We start from the raw sequence: 26,685 nt of genomic DNA, 5'->3' as shown, positions 1-26,685 counted from the left end.
GCAGATGTAGACCTGTGAAAGGATTATTGATATCTTAGATACTGTTGCCGTGGCAATGCATCAAACTTTAATATTCTTTTCGGATGCTTTTGAGACTCTTCACATGCTTGAAAATGCATGAAACTCGACAGACACATCACATTTATTATCCAGTAGACATGTGCAAAGTTTCAGAAACGGGCGTGGTGGAATGGCTCAGTAGCGCCACCTTTAGTCAAAAATGGGGGCTTAGTTTTTCCTAGAATCACAAAACTTGGTAGGTGTATTGTGCTCATCAAGCAGGACAACTTTCTAATTTACAGTCATTACCTCAGACCCACAGGAAGTCAGATATTTTGGTTTGAATGTGGATTTTCTGGATAATTTTCTCTCTCTCTCTGTGTGTCTGTGTGGGGGGGGGGGGGGGGGAGGATTTGTCTATTCCATTTAATCTTTGTTTTTCAAGGTTTCAGAGGCTTTTGGGGCCCTTAACGTGCTCAAAAACTCTTGAAACTTTCCACACAGGTCAGAACCCACGGTCATCAGGGCCGGGCTGAAGCTGGTACCCGGGCGTGGCAGGGGGGCTCAACAGCGCCCCCTTGGACACGGTCTGAAAACTTGGTCCATATATCAAACACACTTGCATGAATTAATATGAAACTCGGTACACATATAGATCTCATCGGGCCGAACAACTTCCGCACTCTAAGTTATTAGCTCCGCCCAACAGGAAGTCGGCTATTATGGGTTGTTTGAAAAACGCATGCTGTGGAATTTGATGTACTCATCCTAGAGAATTCATCCAATCGCCTCCAAACTCGGTTAGCATGAAGTCAAGACAGTGAGGATGCTAAATTCCGGACGGATTTTTGATATCTCGAACGGTTTGGCCGTGGCGAGGGAACAAATTTATGGCGAGAAAAGAGAAACACGAAGTAATATAACTTCTGCATACGTTAACTGATCTTGATGAAACTTCAGCAGTGTGTTCGTGGTAAGAGGCCGATCAGATGGATGTAACTATTGTGAGTCAAAGTTATAGCGCCACCAACTGGCATATATACATACACATATATATATATATATATATATGTATATGTATGTATATATATATATATATATATATATATATATATATAGCTGCGGGCAGCGATGGAGGGCCCAAGCCGGTGACACCGCCACCCCGGTGGCTTTAGTGTAACTAAAGGCACCAGGGTGGCGGTGCCACCGGCTTGGGCCCGCAATCGCTGCTCGCAGCTATATTTACAAGCTTTTTTTCATTGCTTGGTTGTGAACTTTATTATATAGACAGTAGAACATTTATAGTTAAAAGTTAAACAGACTCTTTGATGAATAGCAGCTATTGAGTAAAGTAGAGAAGGCCCTAAAAACAAGGTTGTAAGTTTTGTTTGGTCAAAACTGTAACATTCGTTTGTTCCTTTTGTCAAGTTGCAGTTTGTTTGAAATAACAAACCAGTTCACCCGAAGGAAAACTCGATGAAGTGCTATTATAAGACATCCTGTCATAGCTTTTTGGTACATAACGGCTACCGTGGATGCAACACGCATTTGAAAATGTGAGGCGCTGGAGAGCACTATTTGTTTGAATGCAAAATACTATTTCACCGCTAGATGGGAGAAATTCCTACACAATGTCCCTTTAATAAGTCTAAACATCCTTAAATTAGATATTTATACTTGAGAAACAAAAATATGTAAGATAAATTCTCCAAAAACTAGTTTATTGAGAAAATTTGATTATTCCTAATTAAAGCTATATTCTCTGAAATCAATCAGATTCATCTAGTTTTGCTTCTCGAGTAAACATCTTGTTTTAAGGATGTTGAGATATTTTTTGTGGATAAAACAAACAAACAAAAAGATTTAAAACTGACTGTGCAGTTTTGTTTTTGAATAAAATATTGTTTTTGTCTTTATTTCAAACCTGGGAACTGGTGTTTCTCCTCTGAATCAAAACTTTGGTAACATTAAGATCAATTAAATCCACACAATTACATTTTGCAGCATCACAGCACCGTGAGAAAATACATCATTTTACAGTCACACCCAATACTTCTGCTTCTGCTGTTCATTCACACTTAGCACGTTATCACGTGATGTAGCGGAATATATTCTCAGCCTATTATAAATAGAAAAACAGCAACCCATCCAGGACAGTTGATGAATGGATCGCCTTTAACTTGTGCTGGTAGACACAGGAACAGCCTTAAAATGGTAAGAAACATTTTGTCAGAGAAACTTTAATATTTGTAAATAGTAATTTGTCCCATAAAAATGAGGTTAGAAAACTTTGTAAGCAGCATTGAAGTCAACATACCGTTAAGTAGTATTTTTTTAAAATTAATAACTTTTTTAATAACAAGAAAAATAAATATAATCATTACACTTCACAAGTATAATGCCGGGAGTTTAACAGTGCTTCAGTGAAGTATTTGCAACATTGATGTTTAATTGATGAAAAAATTATAATAATAATTATAAAGGTTGCACTTTATTTTACAGTCCCGTTCCCCATGTACATACTATGTATTTAATATAGTAATTGCAATAACTGAGTAATAACTAGGTACTAACCTTGTACCTACCCAAACCTAACCCATGTAGTTACCTTATATTTCTCAGTACTTTCTTAGGTAAGTGCACTGTAAGTACAATTAAGTGCCCTTACTGTAAAATAAAGTGCAACCATTATAAAATATACATACAGTAGTGATTAAACTAAAGCACAGTAGTTTAAACTTATGTGAATGGACAAAGTTATTGTATACGTACTGTATTTCAGGGATAATCTCCCATAGAAACAATATTTTACTTGAAATATAAACTTTTTATAAAGATATAATGTGTTTTACAGCTGTTTTCTTTCTCTACAGTGATAAAATATCATATATTTAACATGGAGCTACTGATACGTTATTTGTTCATTTATCTGTTGGCCAATTTGCCGTCACTAAGCATCTCTTCGACCACAAACTCTGACCACACCAATGCAGAAATAGAGTGGAAGGGTGGAGATGGTGCGAAAAGTTCACGAGTGAGAAGGCAGAACTTACACCTACCAGATGCATTACGTTTACCAGAAAAGGCTTATGCTTTGTATGTTTTTTGGAGACTTTTGAATGAAGTTTCCAACGATACAAACAACATCAGAACATCAACGAAACCAGACAAACTGGAATCTATAACATCGGAAGGGCCAAAAAACACGGAGATCGTCTTCAAAACAGAGGATAAACCATCTTCAGCTCCCACGCAGGAACAAAACACTCATTCCACTGAAATTACAGTTATGGCATCTTTCCCCACTGACCCATCATCACCAGATTTACAAAAAACAACTCAATCAGGAGATTCACAACTAGTCAAACAATCACCTCGACAACTCCAGACAATGCAAAAAATACCAGAACCCAGTCAAGTTACAGAGCAACTCATCCCTGATTTCAAAACATTCACAATCAATTCCTCCAAAGCAGTTGAGGAACCCTCCTTAGATGTCATGCATGAAGAAAGCACTCCTAATGATTCTAGAGCAATAATGTCTTTCTCCACTGAACTGCCACCACAACAATCAACTCAACATCTCCAGCGCTCCAAGCAGGAAATTTCAGAACGTAGTCAAGTCACAGAGCAACACATCCCTGATTCCACAACATTGACCATCAAAATTTCCTCCGAAGCTGTTGAGGATCCCTCCTTAGATATCATTCAGGAAGAAAGCACTCGTTCTACTGTTACAAATGATTCTACAGCTATAACGTCTTTTCCCACTGAACTGCCACCACAAGAGCCACAAAAAAACACTCAGTCAGGAGCATCACGTCTATTCACACAACAATCAACTCAACATCTCCAGCGCTCCAAGCAGGAAATTTCAGAACCTAGTCAAGTCACAGAGCGACACATCCCTGATTCCACAACATTAACAATCAAAATTCCCTCCAAAGCAGTGGAGGAACTCTCTCCAACTACCATACATGACCACATTGCAGGTTTTACTGATATGACTGGTACACCTGATTCTACAGCCATAATGTCTTTCTCCACTGAACTGCCACCACAAGAGCCACAAAATAACACTCACTCAGGAGCATCACATCTATTCACACAACAATCAACTCAACATCTCCAGCGCTCCAAGCAGGAAATTTCAGAACCTAGTCAAGTCACAGAGCAACACATCCCTGATTCCACAACATTGACAATCAAAATCTCCTCTAAAGCAGCGGAGGAACCTTCTTCAACTATCATTCATGAACGAATTGGCCATTTCACTGGTATTACTGATACAAAGGACTCTACAGCCATGGCATCTTTTCCAACACACTCACCAGACTCACAGACAACAACTCAATCAGGAGATTCCCAACTAATTGAACAATTAACAATCTCTAAACAGAAAATTACTGAACCCAGTCAAGTCACAGAGCAACACATCCCTGATTCCACAACATTAACAATCAAAATCTCCTCTAAAGCAGCGGAGGAACCTTCTTCAACTATCATTCATGAACGAATTGACGATTTCACTGGTATTACTGATACAAAGGACTCTACAGCCATGGCATCTTTTCCAACACACTCACCAGACTCACAGACAACAACTCAATCAGGAGATTCCCAACTAATTGAACAATTAACAATCACTAAACAGAAAATTACTGAACCCAGTCAAGCCAGAGAGCAACACATCCCTGATTCCACAACATTTACAATCAAAATCTCCTCTAAAGCAGCGGAGGAATCTCCAACTATCATTCATGAACGAATTGACGATTTCACTGGTATTACTGATACAAAGGACTCTACAGCCATGGCATCTTTTCCAACACACTCACCAGACTCACAGACAACAACTCAATCAGGAGATTCCCAACTAATTGAACAATTAACAATCTCTAAACAGAAAACTACTGAACCCAGTCAAGCCAGAGAGCAACACATCCCTGATTCCACAACACTGACAATCAAAATTTCCTCCGAAGCAGTTGAGGATCCCTCCTTAGATATCATTCAGGAAGAAAGCACTCGTTCTACTGTTACAAATGATTCTACAGCTGTAGCAACTTTTCCCACTGAACTGCCAACACAAGAGCCACAAAAAAACACTCAGTCAGGAGCATCACGTCTATTCACACAACAATCAACTCAACATCTCCAGCGCTCCAAGCAGGAAATTTCAGAACCTAGTCAAGTCACAGAGCGACACATCCCTGATTCCACAACATTAACAATCAAAATCTCCTCTAAAGCAGCGGAGGAACCTTCTTCAACTATCATTCATGAACGAATTGGCCATTTCACTGGTATTACTGATACAAAGGACTCTACAGCCATGGCATCTTTTCCAACACACTCACCAGACTCACAGACAACAACTCAATCAGGAGATTCCCAACTAATTGAACAATTAACAATCTCTAAACAGAAAATTACTGAACCCAGTCAAGTCACAGAGCAACACATCCCTGATTCCACAACATTTACAATCAAAATCTCCTCTAAAGCAGCGGAGGAATCTCCAACTATCATTCATGAACGAATTGACGATTTCACTGGTATTACTGATACAAAGGACTCTACAGCCATGGCATCTTTTCCAACACACTCACCAGACTCACAGACAACAACTCAATCAGGAGATTCCCAACTAATTGAACAATTAACAATCACTAAACAGAAAATTACTGAACCCAGTCAAGCCAAAGAGCAACACATCCCTGATTCCACAACATTTACAATCAAAATCTCCTCTAAAGCAGCGGAGGAACCTTCTTCAACTATCATTCATGAACGAATTGGCCATTTCACTGGTATTACTGATACAAAGGACTCTACAGCCATGGCATCTTTTCCAACACACTCACCAGACTCACAGACAACAACTCAATCAGGAGATTCCCAACTAATTGAACAATTAACAATCTCTAAACAGAAAATTACTGAACCCAGTCAAGTCACAGAGCAACACATCCCTGATTCCACAACATTTACAATCAAAATCTCCTCTAAAGCAGCGGAGGAATCTCCAACTATCATTCATGAACGAATTGACGATTTCACTGGTATTACTGATACAAAGGACTCTACAGCCATGGCATCTTTTCCAACACACTCACCAGACTCACAGACAACAACTCAATCAGGAGATTCCCAACTAATTGAACAATTAACAATCACTAAACAGAAAATTACTGAACCCAGTCAAGCCAAAGAGCAACACATCCCTGATTCCACAACATTGACAATCAAAATCTCCTCTAAAGCAGCGGAGGAACCTTCTTCAACTATCATTCATGAACGAATTGATGATTTCACTGGTATTACTGATACAAAGGACTCTACAGCCATGGCATCTTTTCCAACACACTCACCAGACTCACAGACAACAACTCAATCAGGAGATTCCCAACTAATTGAACAATTAACAATCTCTAAACAGAAAATTACTGAACCCAGTCAAGTCACAGAGCAACACATCCCTGATTCCACAACATTAACAATCAAAATCTCCTCTAAAGCAGCGGAGGAATCTCCAACTATCATTCATGAACGAATTGACGATTTCACTGGTATTACTGATACAAAGGACTCTACAGCCATGGCATCTTTTCCAACACACTCACCAGACTCACAGACAACAACTCAATCAGGAGATTCCCAACTAATTGAACAATTAACAATCACTAAACAGAAAATTACTGAACCCAGTCAAGCCAGAGAGCAACACATCCCTGATTCCACAACATTTACAATCAAAATCTCCTCTAAAGCAGCGGAGGAATCTCCAACTATCATTCATGAACGAAATGACGATTTCACTGGTATTACTGATACAAAGGACTCTACAGCCATGGCATCTTTTCCAACACACTCACCAGACTCACAGACAACAACTCAATCAGGAGATTCCCAACTAATTGAACAATTAACAATCTCTAAACAGAAAACTACTGAACCCAGTCAAGCCAGAGAGCAACACATCCCTGATTCCACAACACTGACAATCAAAATTTCCTCCGAAGCAGTTGAGGATCCCTCCTTAGATATCATTCAGGAAGAAAGCACTCGTTCTACTGTTACAAATGATTCTACAGCTGTAGCAACTTTTCCCACTGAACTGCCAACACAAGAGCCACAAAAAAACACTCAGTCAGGAGCATCACGTCTATTCACACAACAATCAACTCAACATCTCCAGCGCTCCAAGCAGGAAATTTCAGAACCTAGTCAAGTCACAGAGCGACACATCCCTGATTCCACAACATTAACAATCAAAATCTCCTCTAAAGCAGCGGAGGAACCTTCTTCAACTATCATTCATGAACGAATTGGCCATTTCACTGGTATTACTGATACAAAGGACTCTACAGCCATGGCATCTTTTCCAACACACTCACCAGACTCACAGACAACAACTCAATCAGGAGATTCCCAATTAATTGAACAATTAACAATCTCTAAACAGAAAATTACTGAACCCAGTCAAGTCACAGAGCAACACATCCCTGATTCCACAACATTTACAATCAAAATCTCCTCTAAAGCAGCGGAGGAATCTCCAACTATCATTCATGAACGAATTGACGATTTCACTGGTATTACTGATACAAAGGACTCTACAGCCATGGCATCTTTTCCAACACACTCACCAGACTCACAGACAACAACTCAATCAGGAGATTCCCAACTAATTGAACAATTAACAATCACTAAACAGAAAATTACTGAACCCAGTCAAGCCAAAGAGCAACACATCCCTGATTCCACAACATTTACAATCAAAATCTCCTCTAAAGCAGCGGAGGAACCTTCTTCAACTATCATTCATGAACAAATTGGCCATTTCACTGGTATTACTGATACAAAGGACTCTACAGCCATGGCATATTTTCCAACACACTCACCAGACTCACAGACAACAACTCAATCAGGAGATTCCCAACTAATTGAACAATTAACAATCACTAAACAGAAAATTACTGAACAGTCAGGAGCATCACGTCTATTCACACAACAATCAACTCAACATCTCCAGCGCTCCAAGCAGGAAATTTCAGAACCTAGTCAAGTCACAGAGCGACACATCCCTGATTCCACAACATTTACAATCAAAATTCTTTCCAAAGCAGTGGAGGAACTCTCTCCAACTACCATACATGACCAAATTGCACATTTTACTGATATGACTGGTAAAACTGATTCTACAGCAATAATGTCTTTCCACACTGATCAGCCATCACAAAGAAAACAATCAACACAGCACTCCCAGAGACCCAAAACTGCACTCATATCCACTCCAGACATAACCACAGAATACAGAAATGAAAAGGAAACTCCACATCAGACTGCCATAAACTCACACATTACAAACCAAGGCATGCTTGCCTCAACAAGGGAAAATGACAGCCTGCAACCCACTTCACTTCTACAAACAATGAATCATGAACATCCAAGAAGAGTCATGACTGGGATGATGAAAGGCATTTCAAGACCCACTCTGCCTGCAAGGACAAAAAACCCAACTTTAAGTACATCAGCAGTCAAGCTTGAAATTCTAGAAACTGCTACAAACACACATTCTGTAACTTGGCACAATGGGAAGCCCAACCAGTTTGTGACGGCCACAAATCGGAGAGATCCAAAACCTACGCCACCGGCATTCACATTGAAGCAACAAATCCAAGACTCCACTTCACTTCTGCTAACAGTAGAAAGCACCATTTCACATCTCAATGGGTTCACGTCAGATCCAGAACCTCACAAACCCACACCGGCAGAAGAGCCTACAAATCAACACACTGAACAAAATGCAATTAATACAGCAAAATCTTCAAGAGACAGTTTAATGCAACACTTTATGACAACTCGCAAATTAACAAATGGTTCAGCAGTAAGCAGAAAAACAGATTCCACATCTCCTATTCCTAGCCTGACTGAGGACCATTTAGTTGACTCAAGAGAACCAGGGGACACTTCTGTGCCAACAGGCATTAGTCTACATGTTTCCACATCATCTGCTGCACCATTCAGAACCTATGAGATTAATCCAAAAACACAATCGCAGAGCATAACAAACAAATATCCAATCCTTGGCACAATAATGTCCCATACAAGTGTCCTGTTAGTAAAGGACACATCAACTCAAGCTCCCAAAGATAAAGTGCGATCGTCTCAAACTATTCCAGTCTTCACAGAAAAGCTCACTGTGACATTCGCTCCAAATCCAAAACCTTCAGAAAACCATATTCTTACAACATCAGTCGTGAGACATGGATTTATGACATTAAGAACACAGGAAATTCCATCCTTGATATCAACAAAACGGTCCAATTTACAGCCCACTGAAACAACAGAGCCTCGACCAGACTTGACAAATCAAGAACCTACAGCAGATACAGTGGCAAAGGAAAATTACACCAATAATGATCTGTTAGCTGAGACGGAAAAACCAACGCAAAGCACAATTGGACGCAAACTGAGTAAGACAACTCGTACAACTACAACAAAATTTCACATGTCAAATACACAAAAGGTCTCAAAAAATTCCAAGAAATTTATTTTTCCAACACACAAATCAGCTGATACTGCAATAGCAGATGACAAGCAAACCCACAGAGGAAGTTTTGGATTACTCTTCACTCTTGGGTGCCTCATCTTGCTGATAATTGTAATCTTGCTTTGGGTAGTATGGAAAAGATGGCAGACCCGGCATTGGAGGAACAGCAACATGTGGGTGGCAGGTCACCCTCTCCTGCAGGGAACATACCATTCAGTCTTGCAGAGCAGCAGTCCAAACACTGCAATAGAGATGACGAAAAGGAACACCCAAAAGAATAAGCAGGAAAATAGTGATGTTTATGAGAACATCGCCCTCAAGCAACAACACAAAGACCTTTGTTAAACACAAGGATGTCAGCGAACACAAGGCACACTCTCTAATACTTACCCTCAACTTTTTTAACTAAACAAATTCTTCAGACTCCTCTGAGTCACAAACTTACAGACAACACCATCCTGTCCCGCATTATGCAAACACTGCACTTTACATGGCTTACATGAACAAATGAGAGACAATATTATGTTATATAGAGATTGTGTGATTGTACTTTTAAAGTAAGTAAAATTGTGATTTTATTAAATTATTTTAATAACAGTTTTTTTTCACCTGTCTTTTAAGTAACAATAACCTGGTTCATTAAAACAAACAAAAAACTCTTTTTGAAAATGCAAATGGAACAATGGAAAGTTGATTACATGTGAAAAGATTATATTTCATGTGGCAATAACAATCTTCTCTCGTCTCCGGCTGGCTTTCATTTCACATCCAAATCTGCCTGACTAACATACAAAACAGCAACAACAACACTGTGGTCCACTAAAACAGTGTTAGATGAACATATCATTAAACTAAGGGAAAGAAAGGATCTAGACAGCACATGTAAAATTAGATCTGAGCACAGGTGGATTAAGCTAAACAGTTTGACTATGCCATTTCTGCATTATACACACAAACACAACACATATAGAACAACACTCACACACGAGCAAAGCTACATTAGTAAGCAGAGGATGTGGCATTACTGGGCAGCATTAGCAGGCTCGGAAAGAATGAAGGGATTGAGGAAGAAAGAGGGATAGAAGAGGAGAGAAAGATAGAGAGTGGCACTGAAAACATTCTGTACTAGCGCTCTATTGTTCAAAACACACTAGCACACACACCAGGCCCAGGCAAAAACATGATGGTGAGGAACTTTTAAATCAGTTACCAAAAAGCGTGCTAAGAATTGTACTACACTTAACTAAGAACTGTTCCGGTATCAGGGTTTTAAATTATTTTTAGGGTTATTAATATTATTATATATTATTATTAGGGTTTTGAATTTTAGGAGCATTTATGGTAAAAACTGAATAGAATGGGTTTAAATGTGGTCAAATTTGTTAAACGGAGATGATGGTACTGCACTTTCAGTGATAAATGACAGCATAATCTGATTAACCTAATATAATACTAGATTTCATAAAAGCAGAACTTTGTGGAAATCGCAAGAAAATATTGTGTTAATTTTAGTGCTGTCAAACCGATTAATTGCATCTAACAAAAGATTTTGATATATATAATAAAATATACATATATTATGTAAACACAAACTTTTATTTTGCATGCGATTAATTGTTGCCAAGCACTAGTATATAAACATCTTCAGATCCAAATTACAGGTTAAGTGTTGCTTAATGAAAAAAAAAAAGAAGAAAAAAGAAGAAAGCAGGAAAGAAAGGGGGGAGGAGAGAGAGAGAGTGCAGAAAAGAAAGAAGAAAGCAGAGGAAATGGATGCTGAATGAGGGATTCCTAAAGAGGAAACGAGATGTCAGCACTTCCTCCCCCCCCCCTCTCTCTCCCCCCCACCCATCCCTCTATCCCCCTCTCTCTCTCTCTCTCTCTCCCCCAGCCCTCCCTCTATCTCTCTCTCTCTGTACCAGAGCAGACTCTACTACATCTCCCCTCCCTGCCTCTTCCTCTCTCCTCCACTATCTTTAGCGATCCCAGAAAGGGACCTGCACAGAGAAAGACAGGATTTGGACTTTACTGCAGAATAAAGCACAGAAAGAATAGAAAATAAGAAATTAGAACCGTGCTGAGACCAAGCAGAAAGAAAAAGGTGAGGGATGGAGAGACACTGAAAGACAGAAAGAGGACAGGAAAAAGGAGCACAGAGTGATGACAAGGAGAAGGTAAGTAATTCACAATGCAGCACTATTTACCTGAAGAAATATTATAGTCACAATCAGTTATTTACAGGTTTTGTGGCATGACTTGAACAAGCATGTAAGCACATTATATATAAATGCTGTTTTTGTCAAAGCACATGCTTAGAGAGTTGTACAGAACTAGGTGCAGGCAGATCTGCAGAGACACTGCATGAAGACCTTCAACATCTCTGCTGCATGCGAATCAGAATTCATGCATGACTAGCCTCACAACTGCAAACAAATAAGGCAGAACACATAGATACACTTTAAAAATTAACAACCAGAGATCATAATGATAATGAATAAGACTCACAGCCAAATAAAATTATATAAGTGTCTCACGGCCATCACTAACTATAATCAGATTCAATATCATCACTAACGATAATCAGATTAACTGATCTCACACACATTCATCTGATTAAACAGTCAATTTAATGATTTACTCTATTCAGATTCAATAAAGTTCAGACTTGCCATCATTACATAGCATCAGACACATTGTCATCAGACTCACTAAGGTCAGACACTAACTTTCATCTACATAGTAATCAGGCACAAAATCACTGCCATTACTTATTTATCAGACTTTCTGTAATCAGACTTAATCACCCAGTATAATCAGACTGCGTTAACGAACTGTAATCAGACACAAATTGCACTACTCAATATAGTCAGACTCGTTGTCATCACTCACATTCATCATTCATACTGTCATCAGACCCAATCAGTCACTCCATATTCAGTAGATTTGCTGAAGTTTGGACGCACCGTCATTACAAAACATCAGACACACAGTCATCAGACTCACTAAAGTTACTAACTCTCATCTGCATTATAATGAGACTGTTTACACTCATTACAATCAGACCTGGATTGCATGGATTGATCAGATTTCTGCAATCAAACTCAATCAGTATTATCAGACAGCAATCATGCACTGTAATCAGACACAAAATGCATTACTCCTAGTCATACTCATCTTTACATTAATCTGAATTACTGTCCTCAGACCCAGTTAGTCACTCAATATAATAAGATTCAAACTATAATCATTACACACTGTCATCAGACTCATTGTCATCTACATTATCATTAGATTGTTATAATCAGACACAAATGACTCAATATAGTCAGATATTTATAATCATCATTATTTAGACTCAGTCCTTGGTCTCTATTATCAGATCCTATCAATTTCAGATCCACTATATCAGACACACACACACACCAAAAGAACACACATCACTGCCAATCATGGACACTAGTACAATACTATAAACAAATAGCATTAGATGCATTCTGCACGCACGTAACAAACAAACCTCTTGCCGTTGTCCACAGGAACACCATGAAGATGCTCGTGTGTTCTGTGATGTCCTGCCTGCTCTTACTGTGGTTTACGTGTACATGTGTACATGCAGAATGTCCCGCTGCCTGCTCCTGCAGCGAGAGCCATAGGACAGTTGACTGTTCCTGGAGGGGGTTTCGGCATCTGCCGATGGACCTGCAGAGAAACATTCAATCCCTCAACCTGACTCACAATCGGCTATCTGACCTTGACCACCGCCTAAGCTCCTTCACACATCTGCGCATCCTGGACCTCTCCTATAACCGTCTTCTTCATTTCCCAGCATCACTGCCACGGGCGCTGTGGGAAATCAACATCTCAGGAAACCGCCTACGTGTACTTAACAAGGATGACACAGCATTCCAGTGGAACCTCAGAGTTCTGGACCTGTCCGTCAATAAGCTGGAGCGTGTGGTCTTCATCAACAACACGCTCCCCAACCTGAAGGCTCTCAACCTCAGTCACAACAGGTTCTGGACAGTGCCTACCAACATGCCCCAAAACCTGGAGGTGGTGGATCTATCCCACAACACTCTGGTCCAGATTCTGCCGGGGTCCCTGATCCGTCTACACAGGCTGGCTCAGTTCTACCTGCATGCAAATCACTTTACTATGGTCAGTGAAGGGGCATTCGAGCATCTGCAAGGTCTGAAGCTCATCACTCTAGGGGACAATCCGTGGGCTTGTGAAGAAACTGCCAACATCAGCCACCTGTTGGTGTGGACCAAACACACTTCCGCCAGAGTGTTGGGCTGCCCCTGCCACACCTGGCACACCTGCGGAGAAGCTCACCTGTCCAGGACAGGTAGCTGGCACTTTGGCACCTACACGCTGTCCCCATATGTCTTTGGAACAGAGGAGCCAAGCCATCCATATGTGCAAGCGGTCACCACACACTCCTGGACAGAGACGTCACTCCTAAACACCAGGGATGACCAAACAGGGTCTCGAAGCACCAAGAAACAAGAGTCTTTCAGAAAGGGTCTTCTCTTTACCTCCACTTCAGAGGTTTCCGATTCAAATATTCACTCAAGTACAGAAAGCCCAATCACACCGGTCGACTTCTTCACCACCATCTCCACCACCCGCAGGACCACCACTCTCCGCACAAGGAGCGTGAAGAGACCCAATCAGAACCTCAGCAGAAACACAAGCTCAGGACGCAGTGCCGGCTCACTCTACACATCAGTCTGCTGTCTGCTCCTCCTGGTGGCCATGACACAACAGCTCTGAGGGTAACCAGAGTCACATGGTGCTTCTAAACTGGAACATACTAAAAATCAGGTTAACAAACGGATATCATACTTTGCATTTTCATTTCACTTTTGTGTTCAACATATCATGAAAACTTAAAATGAACTTCCAAAACAGAACAGTCTCACAGTATAACCTCCATCTGCTGATGTAGAGCAGCAACAAGCAGGATCATTGAACATACAAGTTTACATGGAATGGATGCAGATTTCATATGTTACTCAGATTAACTTTACTCAGATTAACTGACAATCCGATTAGTTTAAAAACGTTTCTATTAATTTAAATGCATGTGTGTTATTACTACAATAAAACTAAAACTAAAATAATAAACATGAACAAAAAGCATCTTGTTCTTTGTGGGTTATATTATATTTGCATGTAAAGTTTCATTTAAACAAATAAATCAGTCACTGAAATGCCCAGAAAGATACCTACCATGTTATAACAGCAACTGACAACCAGCAGGGACACTTGATCAAGATGGTCTAAGCACCTTCAGGTCACAACAGTTTGACAATCACTTAAACTAGTTTGGAGAAACCACCGATCACGTTCTAAAAACACAGCTTAAGCTTATGTTAACAGTTTTTTTTTCTCTCACCATAATGCATTCACTATCATGGCTGGAGACATTTTTGAAACTGATAAACTGTCAGGTTACCCAGCTATGTAGGAATTAAACTTAAAAAAAAAAAAAAACTATTTGGAATTTTTTTGCCATAAACAAAGAAAAATCAAGCCAGTCTTCTGTGATGTTACCAGGATACCTCATGAAAAGCAAACACAATTTGTTAAACAAAAGGAAATCTTGTGAACATGATCTTTCCATCACTGACCCTCCTTTTTGAAGAACCATGTGACTCCTTGCTCAGGTGTCATTATTAAAAGCATCTGCATCTGTCTAGGGACACAGCACATCACCACTCGCAGGGATAAAACATTTATGCTGAACACTGGTGAGTATGCGGGAAACGATTTCAGCTTTAAATTATTTCTTTGCAAAGTGTTAAACATTAAATTCTGATTGATGCTTAACCTTCTATGAATATAAATCTTTTTTTATCTGAAAAAATTATAATTTGATGATATTTGTGTTAAACACAACTGTGGAGCTAGTAAGAAAAAAGTGACATGATTTTTGTGGTTTGGTATGTTGTTCTCAGATCGGAGAAATGGCTCTACGAGTGAACAGCTGTGTGGTGCTGCTGGTTGTGATGTCTGGCTGTATGCTGGTCCAAATGCAGAATACTACTAGTCCACGGAACATGACTTCACTTAACACCACCAGCAACAGCACAATCCAACTAATCAATGGTACTACTTCACCCACAACAGTCCCCTCAAAGAATGGCACAAACCAGAACACGAACGGCACTAGTTCAGCCAGCTTCAACAGCAACACAAGCCAGAATGCTAAAAATGCAACGGTCAGCGCCTTTCTTAGCAGTTCCTCCTCTTCCTCCATGACTTGCTGCTTCAAGCTTCTGCTGGCTGTGTTCATGGCTCTGTGCTTTCTACAGATCATACAATGACCATCAACCTCCCTTGTGCTTCGAAGGTAGACAATCATGCAAGATTCTTCAGAGACTTAATAGAGTCTGTTTCTGAAATGCTACAAAACTTTTATAGATGTTGTGCAGCTTGTAACAAACAGCTTTTTGCTTAACATTATGGAAGAATATTTCAAATGTGAAAAATATTGTTACTATTAGCAACCATTATTCAGCAGGGAGTCAGGGTATTTTTAATTTATTGTTGTAAAACGCTGTAATATCTTCATAGATTTCCCTTTGTTAATTAAATGATCTATCTGTTATTAGTCAATTGGTTGTTCTCAGAAGCAATAAAACTTTGAACAAAAGAACGTGTGCTTCTAATTGTTTTGCAGTTTGAACCATGTAAGGTATTATGAAGGCTTACCTGCGAGTCACATAGTAAAACACAGGGTTTCCGTTCTTTGAGGTTCCCGCCTGGTAAAAGATGTTAAGAGTCTTCAATGCTTTAAACTCTTCTTTTTCATGCACCTGGTGTCTAAAGAAAAAGAAAAACAGTTCAGAACGAGAAACTAATATATAAAAGAACTTGGAAACTTGAAGGGAATCATATGTGACCCTGGATTGCACGGGTATATAGCCAACAAAACATATGGGTCAAAATTATAGATTTTTCTTTTATGCCAAAAATCATTCGGATATTAAGTAAAGATCATGTTTCATGAAGATATTTTGTAAATTGCCCACCTTAAATATATAAAACATTTATTTTTGTGAATGGATGCAGCACAATCGCCAATAGAAATGGACAACTTTAAAGGCGATTTTCTCAATATTTCGATTTTTCTGTACCCTCAGATTCCAGATTTTCAAATAGTTGTATCTCGGCCACATATTGTCCTATCCTAACAAACCATACATCACTGGAAAGATTATGTATTCAGATTTCAGATGATGTATAAATCTCAATTTAAAAAAAAAATTACACATAAGACTGGTTTTGTGATCCAGGGTCACATATGTCAAATACACAATCTGACTGTTCCACCAACTTCGGTTTAAAGAAAAACAGTACAATGCAAAAAAATACAAATTAAAAATTAAATAAAACAGAGTAATATTATTATTATTTGGACTCATTTTCCAATAAAAAAAACAAATCATCCCTAAAACAAGATGCATTTACAAAGATTTTTTTTTTTTTTTTTTTACAGAAAATGTGTGTGCATTTTTCTTACTCTAGTGCCAAAAAGTCATTTCTGGGATTTAAGTATAAATGTAAAAAATGTATACAAAAATGTATAAAAAATAAAAACATTAAAAAAAATGTAATCTATTTTAAGAATGTTTAGATGTGGGTTTTTTTTTTTTTACCAGAAAACAAGAAAAAAAAACTTTTTTAACGTTGAGCAATTTTTACCTGGTCATAAACTCCTCAAATTTGGAGCTGGTGAGATTCAGGCTTGACCAATGAGTATCTGCCACAGGTTTGTGTTCTGGGGGACCCAGGTAAGCAAGCAGGGTGGCCATCTTATCAAATGGCCTCCTTCCAACAGCTTTATGATCCCTGAAGATTATGGAAAATGATACTCTGATTGGCTGAAACTTCATTGAGAATCTGAGAATCATCAATAATTTCTATTGCTTATATTAAAATATTTTACTGATGAATAAATATAAAGCATGACAGACAACGTACAACCAGTTTAAACTAGTTTAGATTAATATTTTTACAATAAATCAGCTGTTCTTTAAAGACAGCATCTTTCCAAAACAATCAGATCAGAGAGAAACAAGTTAAGGGGTAAAAGTGAAATCGAAGTGAAATTTTGAGATTTGAATGAGCAAATTTTTTTTTCCAAGAATTAATTCTAATACTCCGCCCAAACTGCACTTGCACTTTCAATAACAGGATGAAAACACTGGTCACACACTGCCCTGCTCACCTGTTACTAGACAAATACTGGCCGATTTTCTCTTGGTTGTTCCACAGCAGCCTGTGCAGGGCCAAAACGTTCCCATCACTAATAAAGGACAGGCTGTGGTTGAGCGAGTCACTCGCTGGGCAGTCAGAGGCGATGTCGAGGAAAAATCTAGAAGAAAACCCAAAGGTTACCCCTTGCTGGTGGCAGGAATCAAATCCTGAAGCCCACTGATTGCTTTCTTACCTTCTGGCTGCATCAAAATTACTCTTCACAAAGTCATTAAAAGGCCTCATGTGCTCTTCTTTTGTGAACAAAACGTGGTTGGCAATACTTTGGAGGATCTGCAGACAGGTGAAAAATGAAATAAGATCAACCTTAACGGAACGTGTCTTTATTAAACAGTCCAAATCTTTCTGTTTTGTCTACAACTTTATTGTACATTGATGTCTTGCATCACAAAATCTTTCATCATGCTTCCATAAAAGTAAAGTACAGTTAAGGCCATGCATTAAAGTAATTTTACAGCTATTAAGTGGGTTTTAGGCATTAAATAAACCCTGCTAGAAGGTTGATCAGTTGGCTTTCATTTTGGACCAGCAGCAAAGACCAGCTTAACCAACAAAAGCTGGTACGAACTGTTTTTTACAGCATGGACAATTTTTTTCTTCTTTTTGAAGTAGCATTATTTCATCTCTATGCCAAAAACTCTCACCTTTGACATGAGTTTGAGGCCTCTTTCTATCCTGGGCGGAGGTTTTTTGTCGAGAATCCCAGCCTCATATGGAGAGACTATAGCCGGGTTCACGAAACGCAGGAACATGGCACTACCTACAGCTCCAATACTGTTCTGAGGGAAACGCTGACTCACAACCTGAAACCAAGACACACAAACACACATAGGAACATATAAGGATAGTATTATGGCTGGGGTAACATGGCACCATTTCATTAAGATGGTTTTAAACCAGAACCAAAATCTCTTAAATTTAAACTTAATTGTGTGATTTTAAAGTCAAATCACACTAAACTCTGGATTAGTGGAGGTCTAGTTGATCATATGATGATATCTGTTGATAAGTTGATAACATGAGGTTCTGTGAGGGAACTATCTTAATGAAAAGGCACCAGAGGCTTTAGAGTTAAAGTGTAGAAAGCAGTTTGAAGCCATTAAACAGTCTAATGATGGCGGAGGTCTTCACCAGTGAGTGACCTTTAAGAGTGTTAGAGAAGAAAAAAGCAAAGCATTTAAAATTGCACAACGGAGAAATGCCTTTGACTCAGAATTAACGTTTCAGGTTGAACGATCAAGCATAAAGTCATTCTGGCATTCAAGAAGGGGCGGACTTTGTTACCAAATTGTATTACCCACAACGCATCACTGCATTCAATGGCCTGATAATTTCCAAACCTCAGTCCTGAGAGTTACGGCCCATGCAAAGATGATGCCTGGAGCTACAGAGTTTGTTGTGTTTTTTTGGTGTTGGTGCTAAGAGGTACATTCAGTGAAATTCTCAGCTTGCCAAAAATCGGGAAATTAGTAGATATGATTTGATGTAATGACAATAATGCAGGCCAGAGGTGCACAAGAGTCTTAGATTAATGAAGTGAATCAGGACAGGAAGCAGATACATCCGCCATTCACACTTACTGCTTTCCTCACTTCCTTTCTGTCTTTGACAGATGCTTTAGACAGGAGAGAGTGACAAGTAGCCTACAGGACAGAAATGAGCACAAACAAGTCACGGCACAAGCTAACACACACACACACACACGATCCCTTACTACCAGGCTTGCATGGAATGGGCTTCTCCAACTTGAACCGCTGCCAAAAAATGTTAACAAACTTGAAACTTAAACTATGTTTAAACAAAAAGCATATTGTCAGCTATCAATGAGTATATACACTACTATTCAAACATTTGGGGCTGAACTGGAGTAAAAAAAAAAAAAAAAGTTTATTTTTGATATTTAGATTTTTTTACAGGATTCTTTGATAAATAGAAAGTTCAAAAGAACAGCAATGATTTGGAATATAAATGTTTTGTAATATTATAAATGTGTTTACTGTCATTTCTGATTAATTTAACACATCCTCGATGAATAAAAGTGTTGATTTCTTTAAAAAAAAAAAAAAATTACTGGCCCAAACGTTTGTTTATTCAACCTGTTAAAGTGTGTAACCATTTTAATTCATGCTGCAGAATTCCACAATTTTCCTGCACAATTGGCTTCATTTATGAAACACATGTAGACTGAATTTCTTAATAAATCATTAAAAATTATACATAAAACTATGCGTTCACACAAAAATGAATCTGAGAATGGTTTACAAACCACACAAATTCGTTCAGTACAGAAAATGAGAAAAAGGTTTGCAGATTCTGCATTGGCCTTCTCTCACACTGGAAACTTATGTCAAATATGTATTTGAAATAAACCACTTCAGATTTTAAAGTCAACATGATTTGCCATTCACATGCCATTTTAAATAAGTTACTACATTTAATTAGATTACAGAGGCAATTTTTTGTGATAAATTGTGCCAGAAATGTCTATTAAGTAAATTTTGATTTCATGTTGACTTTAAACTGTTTAATCGACAATCAGTCTTCACAGCAAAACTGAAGCATATTTGACATTAGTGATATCATCATACACATTAACACAGACATCCACAAACTGCAAACAGAAGAAACAGTTCATCGGGTTCTTCAGTCTCACCTGAAAGAGACAGTGACAGACGCTGCGGAGCTGAGGAGGGAACTCGGCCGATGAGCTGATTATGGCCTGAAAGAAGCGATCGGTCATCCGTAACAGATTGCGCTGGTTCTCCTCCAAATTCTCACCGCTCTCGAGTCTGAGGGAAGAATACAACTGAATCATCTCCAACCAGAAGCTAAACATCACAAGTCTGCTATATTTACTGGATAACATCACTGCTATAAGTTTTATTTTATTTTATAATTTACTCACCCTCAAATTGTTCCAAACCTGAATGAATTTGTTTTCTTCTGCTGAACACAAAGGAAGATATTTTGGACTGGAACAACTTGAGGTTGAGTAAATGACATAATTTTCATTTTTGGGTGTCACAACACCGAAATACCCCAAAATACCAAATATTACCAAAAAATACCAAAGTACCAAAATAGTTCATTTCTTACACAAAAGTCCACCAAAAAAATCCTTAAAATCAAACATTAAAATATAGTAATAATATGCATAATTATTAAAGTGATTGTTCAGAGTAATTTCAACCTAGCCCATAAAAGTCCTTTGCAAAACTTTCAAGTCTAAGCGAAAAGCTAGTGAATTTAACACTCCATACAAATTTATTTTTCTGAAGTGTTGACAACTTAGTGTTAACTAATAATTGTTGAAAACTGGTACTACCAACAAAATATTAGTGCATTCCTGGTACTGGGCATTGTTACACTACATCCTTATGCATCGCTTTCTGCCAGGACTTTTACGTGCTTTTCCCAAATCACGGAAGTGACCTCGACGTCCGGGTTAGCGGTAGCATAAGCCATCAGGCAAGTGTTATTTAAATAAACTCCTGATGTACTTACAAACTTTCCAATGCCTCGTTTTATGAGTACAGAACCTATTTGTACCACTGTAGAAGTTTGGTACCATTCCGGGCATTATTAGTGGGGTAATTTATGAGATACAACCTTGGATCCATTAGCGCCTGCACTAAGACATTCGGCTGATATCTCTAAATAAGCTCTAACTTTAATAATGTTCAACCAAGGGAAAAAAAGCTTCTGGGCGGGTGTTTGGCTCGAGGTCATGGTGCAAAGGACCCTAGGTTGAAATTACTCCGAACCATCCCTTTAAAATGCTTAATGTAGATTTCTTGAATTTCAAGGATTTTGTGGCTCTCAGCAGCCATTTATTCCCCACACGAAACACACTGTGGTCGGCACAAACCAGTTTATTCTCGTCACAAGTTAAACTATTAAAATTAGTCTGGGTTAAATTCTTTCACTTTGGCTAGTTTTGTACATGGTTTGAGAATGACACCATGTTGTGCAACCTGTACATGATGCCTAATTTGACTAGCTTCTATCAAGTGACAGGTGAATTTGCACCAACACACCAGTTGAGAAGCACTGATTTAAAGGGTCTGTCGGACAGATACCTGGTGGGATCCACCTCAAAGCTCAACATCTGCCACTCAGCACCAGTGATCACTCCCCTGAGCAACGGCTCCAATAACTTCTGCAGATACGTGGCCCCATACACCTGAAAGAAGGAGATTCCATGTTACACAGAGGGAAATTCAAAGATAAACTTAATCCGGATCATTTGCCTCTGTGAATGGTCATTTGACTTCAGTGCATGCCAGGTGAAGAGTAGAGGCACCTTAAAGCAGAACGTCATGATTTTACTAGCCAGGCTGTTTCCACGGAACAATGTTTGCATGGAATCTGCCAACTCCACCTCCTTGGAGAACATATTCCACAGAAGCTGATACAACAGATGTCTCGAATCGAAGAGAGACACCAGAACACGTGCCAGTTCATCCTGAAAAGACCAAACACCAGACTAACTAAAGAAGCACTCAGACTATGAGTTTACAGTAAAATCATACACAGATTGATATTAAAAAAAATAAAATGGTGTGTTGAGTGTTAATAGTTAATATTAATGCATTTACAAACGCAATTTATATTTAGTAATACTTTGATGATCCACTTTAGACATTCTACTAACTATAAGAAACTTTGCAACTACGTCTACTAGCAGTCATTAGAGTATTAGTAGGCTGTTTGATTAATATCTGCACAAACAGTTTTATTAATAAAATACTTTATGTTGATAGTTCCCCAACAGACATTATACTGACTTAAAGTTATAAGTAATTTTGTAACTACATGTCAACTTATTCTAATAACCCTAACACCTAGTCCTAACCTAACAGTCTATTAAAGTCAAACAATACTGTATTGAGAGTTAGATGACATGTAGTAGCAAAGTTACTTAAAGTTAGTAGAATGTCTAAAGTTGACCATCAAAATAAAGTGTAACCTTATCCCCTGGTTTCACAGACAAGGCTTAAGTCTAGTCCCAGACTAAAAAATCATTATTGAGCTGTTTTAACTGAAAGTAACTTTTATTGACATATCTTAAAATGTCAGTGCCATTGTTTTGTCTCAAATGCACACAACTAATGATTTTTTCTAAGGCATGTTTAAAAATGTCCGATTTGAACTAAAGCCTAATCCTGACTTAATTTAAGATCTGTCTGTGAAACCAGGCCTATATCTTTGGCCCCAATAATAAAGATATAAATAATTAGGGAACTCAAAGATCGGGGCCAATTAAGCATTTTTTTAACTGATCGGTATCCTCTATCCTAAACCTGATCCTTTATTTTACGTCAGATGTATACAAGTTTATATCAGTAGTCCCATACTCATAATTGTGACCACACAGTCTGTTTACAATGTCTACCATTGTAACAGATGTTTACATCTACCAATGTTTTATTATTAGAATTATATATAAAAAAATATTACTGTAGTTATTCTTATATTGGACAGTGTAGTAATAGAGGCCCCTTTTTTTACATTTGAGTATCGGCATGAAACTCAATAACTAAAATCTTGATTGGGACATTCCTACATTTTATAAGAAGATTTTTTTAAATATCTTTCATAATAAGTTTAGCATTTTCTGGAGGAAAAGCAAGGGTTTGCAAAAAGAGTTTAAGAAAAAAAAAAGTTTAAGTTACAGGTCATTTACTCTCAGCTAGGGGGCCTTGACAAGAAACTTCAAAGGTGTATATATATATATATATATATATATATATATATATATATATATATATATATATTAGCCTATATGGGGGGCCTCTGAGTAAAAAAGTTTGAGAACCACTGGTCATGGTAAAATGAATGAAAATTTTTACTAAAATAAAATAAATAAAAACATTAAACCCAAACACTGATATATAGAGAAAGAGAATGATGATGATGATAATAATAATATAGATGGATAAATAGAGGTAGGAAAAAAGTTATTTAATATGTAAATATGTCTTAAAGAATAGATCACAGCCAAATCAGTATGCAAATAATCACTGTTTGGATTTGACTAGCAAACATTTTTATTTTAAGTCACTGGAAGATTTTCAAGCTTTAAAGTTACAATTCTAAAAATTAAAAAGATGACGTTTATAAAATAATAAATATATGCTGCATAGTGAATTGTGAAGAACACGGTTTGAATTGGAGCTAAATTAATTCTTCATCTTGCACAGATTTGCATAATCTACCCACCCACTGGGAACAAGGCACCACACTGGCCAGCGCCATGGCGATAGGCAACTCCCCCTGGTCCCCCATCATTGTGACAAGTTCCACAAGTCTCTCAAAGCGATCGGCCAGAGCAGTCTCTGCCAGCGTGTCAAACTCTGTCCCCTGCTGCAGGATCTTAGTGAGGACCTCCATGAAAGTAGCCCTGGTCTGAAGGTCCTTATGATAGCCCAGCCCTGCAGGAGAGCAGCAGACGCATAAAGCTTGATCATGAAGCTTGATAAAGCTTGTCACAAAAATCCATTTTATGTTCGGTAGATTATAAGTGACGTGAAGTTCAAGTATGGTAACCGTAACCCATACTCAGAATTTGACATCTCACTTCCCCACCTACATTTTTCCTGCCTGATTTTAGAATCGAACTGGCAACCTTGGGGTTACAAGTCAAGACTAATATATATATTTGTGTGTGTGTGTGTGTGTGTGTGTGTATGTATATATGTATATATATGTATATGTATATGTATATATGTATATATGTATATATATATATATATATATATATGTATATATGTATATATATATATATATATATATATATATATATATATATATATATATATGTATATATATATATATATGTATATATATATATATATATATATATATATATATATATATATATATAGTGTATATATATATATATATACATACATACATATACACTGTACATATACATATACACACTGTATATGTACAGTGTGTATATATATATATATATGTATGTATATATGTGTGTGTGTGTGTATGTATATATGTATATATGTATATATATATATATATATATATATATATATATATATATATATATATATGTATATGTATATGTATATATATATATATATATATACACACACATACATATACACTGTACATATACATTATACATATACAGTATATATATATATATATATATATATATATATATATATATATATATATATATACACATACATATACACTGTACATATACATATACATATATTATATATATATATATACATACATATACACTGTACATATACATACATACATATATTATACACATATATATATATATACACACTGTATATATATATACACACTGTATATATGTGTGTGTGTGTGTGTGTGTGTGTGTGTGTGTGTGTGTGTGTGTGTGTGTGTGTGTATATATGACTGCCCCTGAATCTAAATTTACATATTATGATTTAGCAGACACTTTTATCCAAAGCAACTTACAAATGAGGAATACAAGTCATATACAAGTGCTAGCAATGCAAAGTTTGAAAGATCATTCAGAAGAGTGCACGCTAGAACAGGGAGGGATTAAGAAATAGTGAAACCATAGACGAAGATTTATTAACTGGACTGCAAGTTTAACTAAAGATTAACATTTTGATATATGACCCTTTTAAAGTATATTAATGGGTTAAAAAATATAATATAATATAATATAAAAAATATAATATAATATAATTTTTTTTAATGGGTTAAAAAAAAATAAAAAAAAAGTAAAGTAAAATAAAGTAAAATTATATAATTACAAGGAAATAAAAAATAAAATAAAGTCAAAGGGAAAAAAATGAAAATAAGGCTGGTTTAGTGGTTTATGAATTGAAAGTGTTAGTTGAGAGGTTTGTGGCTCAGTTGTCCCACCAATAGAGTGCATGAGGCCGCTGTCCACATTGGCATTGAGCAGGTTGGACATGGCCAAGACGGTGCAGTGCCGTAAAGACGCCAATCGCCTGGACATCCCCCGCTTGCGTCCGACTACCTGCTGACCCTCGTCCTCCACCTCACTGCAGTCGTTCAGCAGGTTCATGAACAGAGTAAAGTACCTGGGGAGAAAAGCAGGGGGCAGGGTGAAGAACAAACCTAATGGAGGGACAATATAAGGCGAAGGGTTTGACATGAAACTTGAGAGTCTTACTTTAGGAAGAGCTGAGATTTGGCCTCCATCAGTTCCACACCGTCCCCTTCCTCTGGCTGGAGTGGCAGCCCGGCTAGAAGAGACACCACCGCTTCCATACTCGCCTGATCCAGATCCCTGTCAATCAAAACCACAGAGCTCAGAGCAAAAAAATCCATGTTTCGATTTGTGCTACACTAACGTTAATCAAGGTTTCCTCAAAACCAAAGTCCAATGGAAGTTGCTTTTTGTTGGGTAAACTAACTAAAAAATAAAAAATCCTGTGTTACCTGGTGAGGCATTTGACATCATCATCAGTGGCCTGGTTGGATGTTCCCATCACCCAGTCTGTTAGATACTCCACCATCTTATTCCTGAGACAAACAGAAATCTGATGAATCTCCAGAGCAGGAATAAAACATGCCAGATAATCTGACAATAAAAATACATTTGTACCTGAACTTCATCTCTTGGCAGAAAGAGAGGTCATCTCTGCGCTCCATCATGATCTCTACCAGCTGGCACAGTTTGGTTTTAATCTGGATGGCATGAACCATGTTGCCAAGAATACGTACATACCTGCCAACATACCAACGGGCACACAGGAATCAACAATAAGGATAACAGATGAAGCTGTCAAAACTGCAAAATTGTCTCGGTAGCATCAGTAAAAATAGGTTAGAAATTACAA

General features: G+C 37.8%; 3 protein-coding genes across 4 annotated transcripts in view; 2 read left to right on the top strand and 1 right to left on the bottom strand.

Moving 5' to 3' along the window:
- The window catches only part of nf1b (neurofibromin 1b), a 65,521-nt gene that overhangs the window by 18,695 nt on the left and 20,141 nt on the right, over positions 1-26,685 (bottom strand). The window contains exons 22-35 of one of the 2 annotated variants that reach the window (XM_084104366.1): positions 26,451-26,573; positions 26,285-26,368; positions 26,016-26,132; positions 25,742-25,923; positions 24,068-24,279; positions 22,149-22,310; positions 21,925-22,028; positions 20,499-20,634; positions 19,426-19,488; positions 18,490-18,648; positions 18,021-18,118; positions 17,799-17,945; positions 17,273-17,419; positions 16,280-16,390 (exon numbers count right to left, since the gene is read on the bottom strand). In XM_084104366.1, coding sequence (XP_083960492.1) covers positions 16,280-16,390; positions 17,273-17,419; positions 17,799-17,945; positions 18,021-18,118; positions 18,490-18,648; positions 19,426-19,488; positions 20,499-20,634; positions 21,925-22,028; positions 22,149-22,310; positions 24,068-24,279; positions 25,742-25,923; positions 26,016-26,132; positions 26,285-26,368; positions 26,451-26,573 — 1,845 coding nt within the window. The remainder of the gene's footprint in view (positions 1-16,279; positions 16,391-17,272; positions 17,420-17,798; positions 17,946-18,020; positions 18,119-18,489; positions 18,649-19,425; positions 19,489-20,498; positions 20,635-21,924; positions 22,029-22,148; positions 22,311-24,067; positions 24,280-25,741; positions 25,924-26,015; positions 26,133-26,284; positions 26,369-26,450; positions 26,574-26,685) is intronic. The other variant, XM_084104367.1, reaches the window with a different exon arrangement.
- On the top strand, positions 2,120-10,156 carry LOC311076290 (uncharacterized protein). Its single transcript, XM_084104368.1, has 2 exons — positions 2,120-2,214; positions 2,874-10,156. Exon 2 carries the CDS (start codon positions 2,897-2,899, stop codon positions 9,902-9,904), a length of 7,008 nt encoding a protein of 2,335 aa, XP_083960494.1. The 5' UTR covers positions 2,120-2,214; positions 2,874-2,896; the 3' UTR covers positions 9,905-10,156.
- LOC311076292 (oligodendrocyte-myelin glycoprotein) lies at positions 11,528-14,731 on the top strand. The gene is made up of 2 exons (XM_084104374.1): positions 11,528-11,733; positions 13,096-14,731. Exons 1-2 carry the CDS (start codon positions 11,720-11,722, stop codon positions 14,333-14,335), a joined length of 1,254 nt encoding a protein of 417 aa, XP_083960500.1. The 5' UTR covers positions 11,528-11,719; the 3' UTR covers positions 14,336-14,731.

This window comes from Abramis brama, assembly GCF_963993115.1.
Source record: "Abramis brama genome assembly, chromosome: 25".
NCBI classification, from domain to species: domain Eukaryota; kingdom Metazoa; phylum Chordata; class Actinopteri; order Cypriniformes; family Leuciscidae; genus Abramis; species Abramis brama.
The sequence above is the reverse complement of the archived record's forward strand: the minus strand, read 5'-3'. Positions and strand labels throughout refer to the sequence as shown.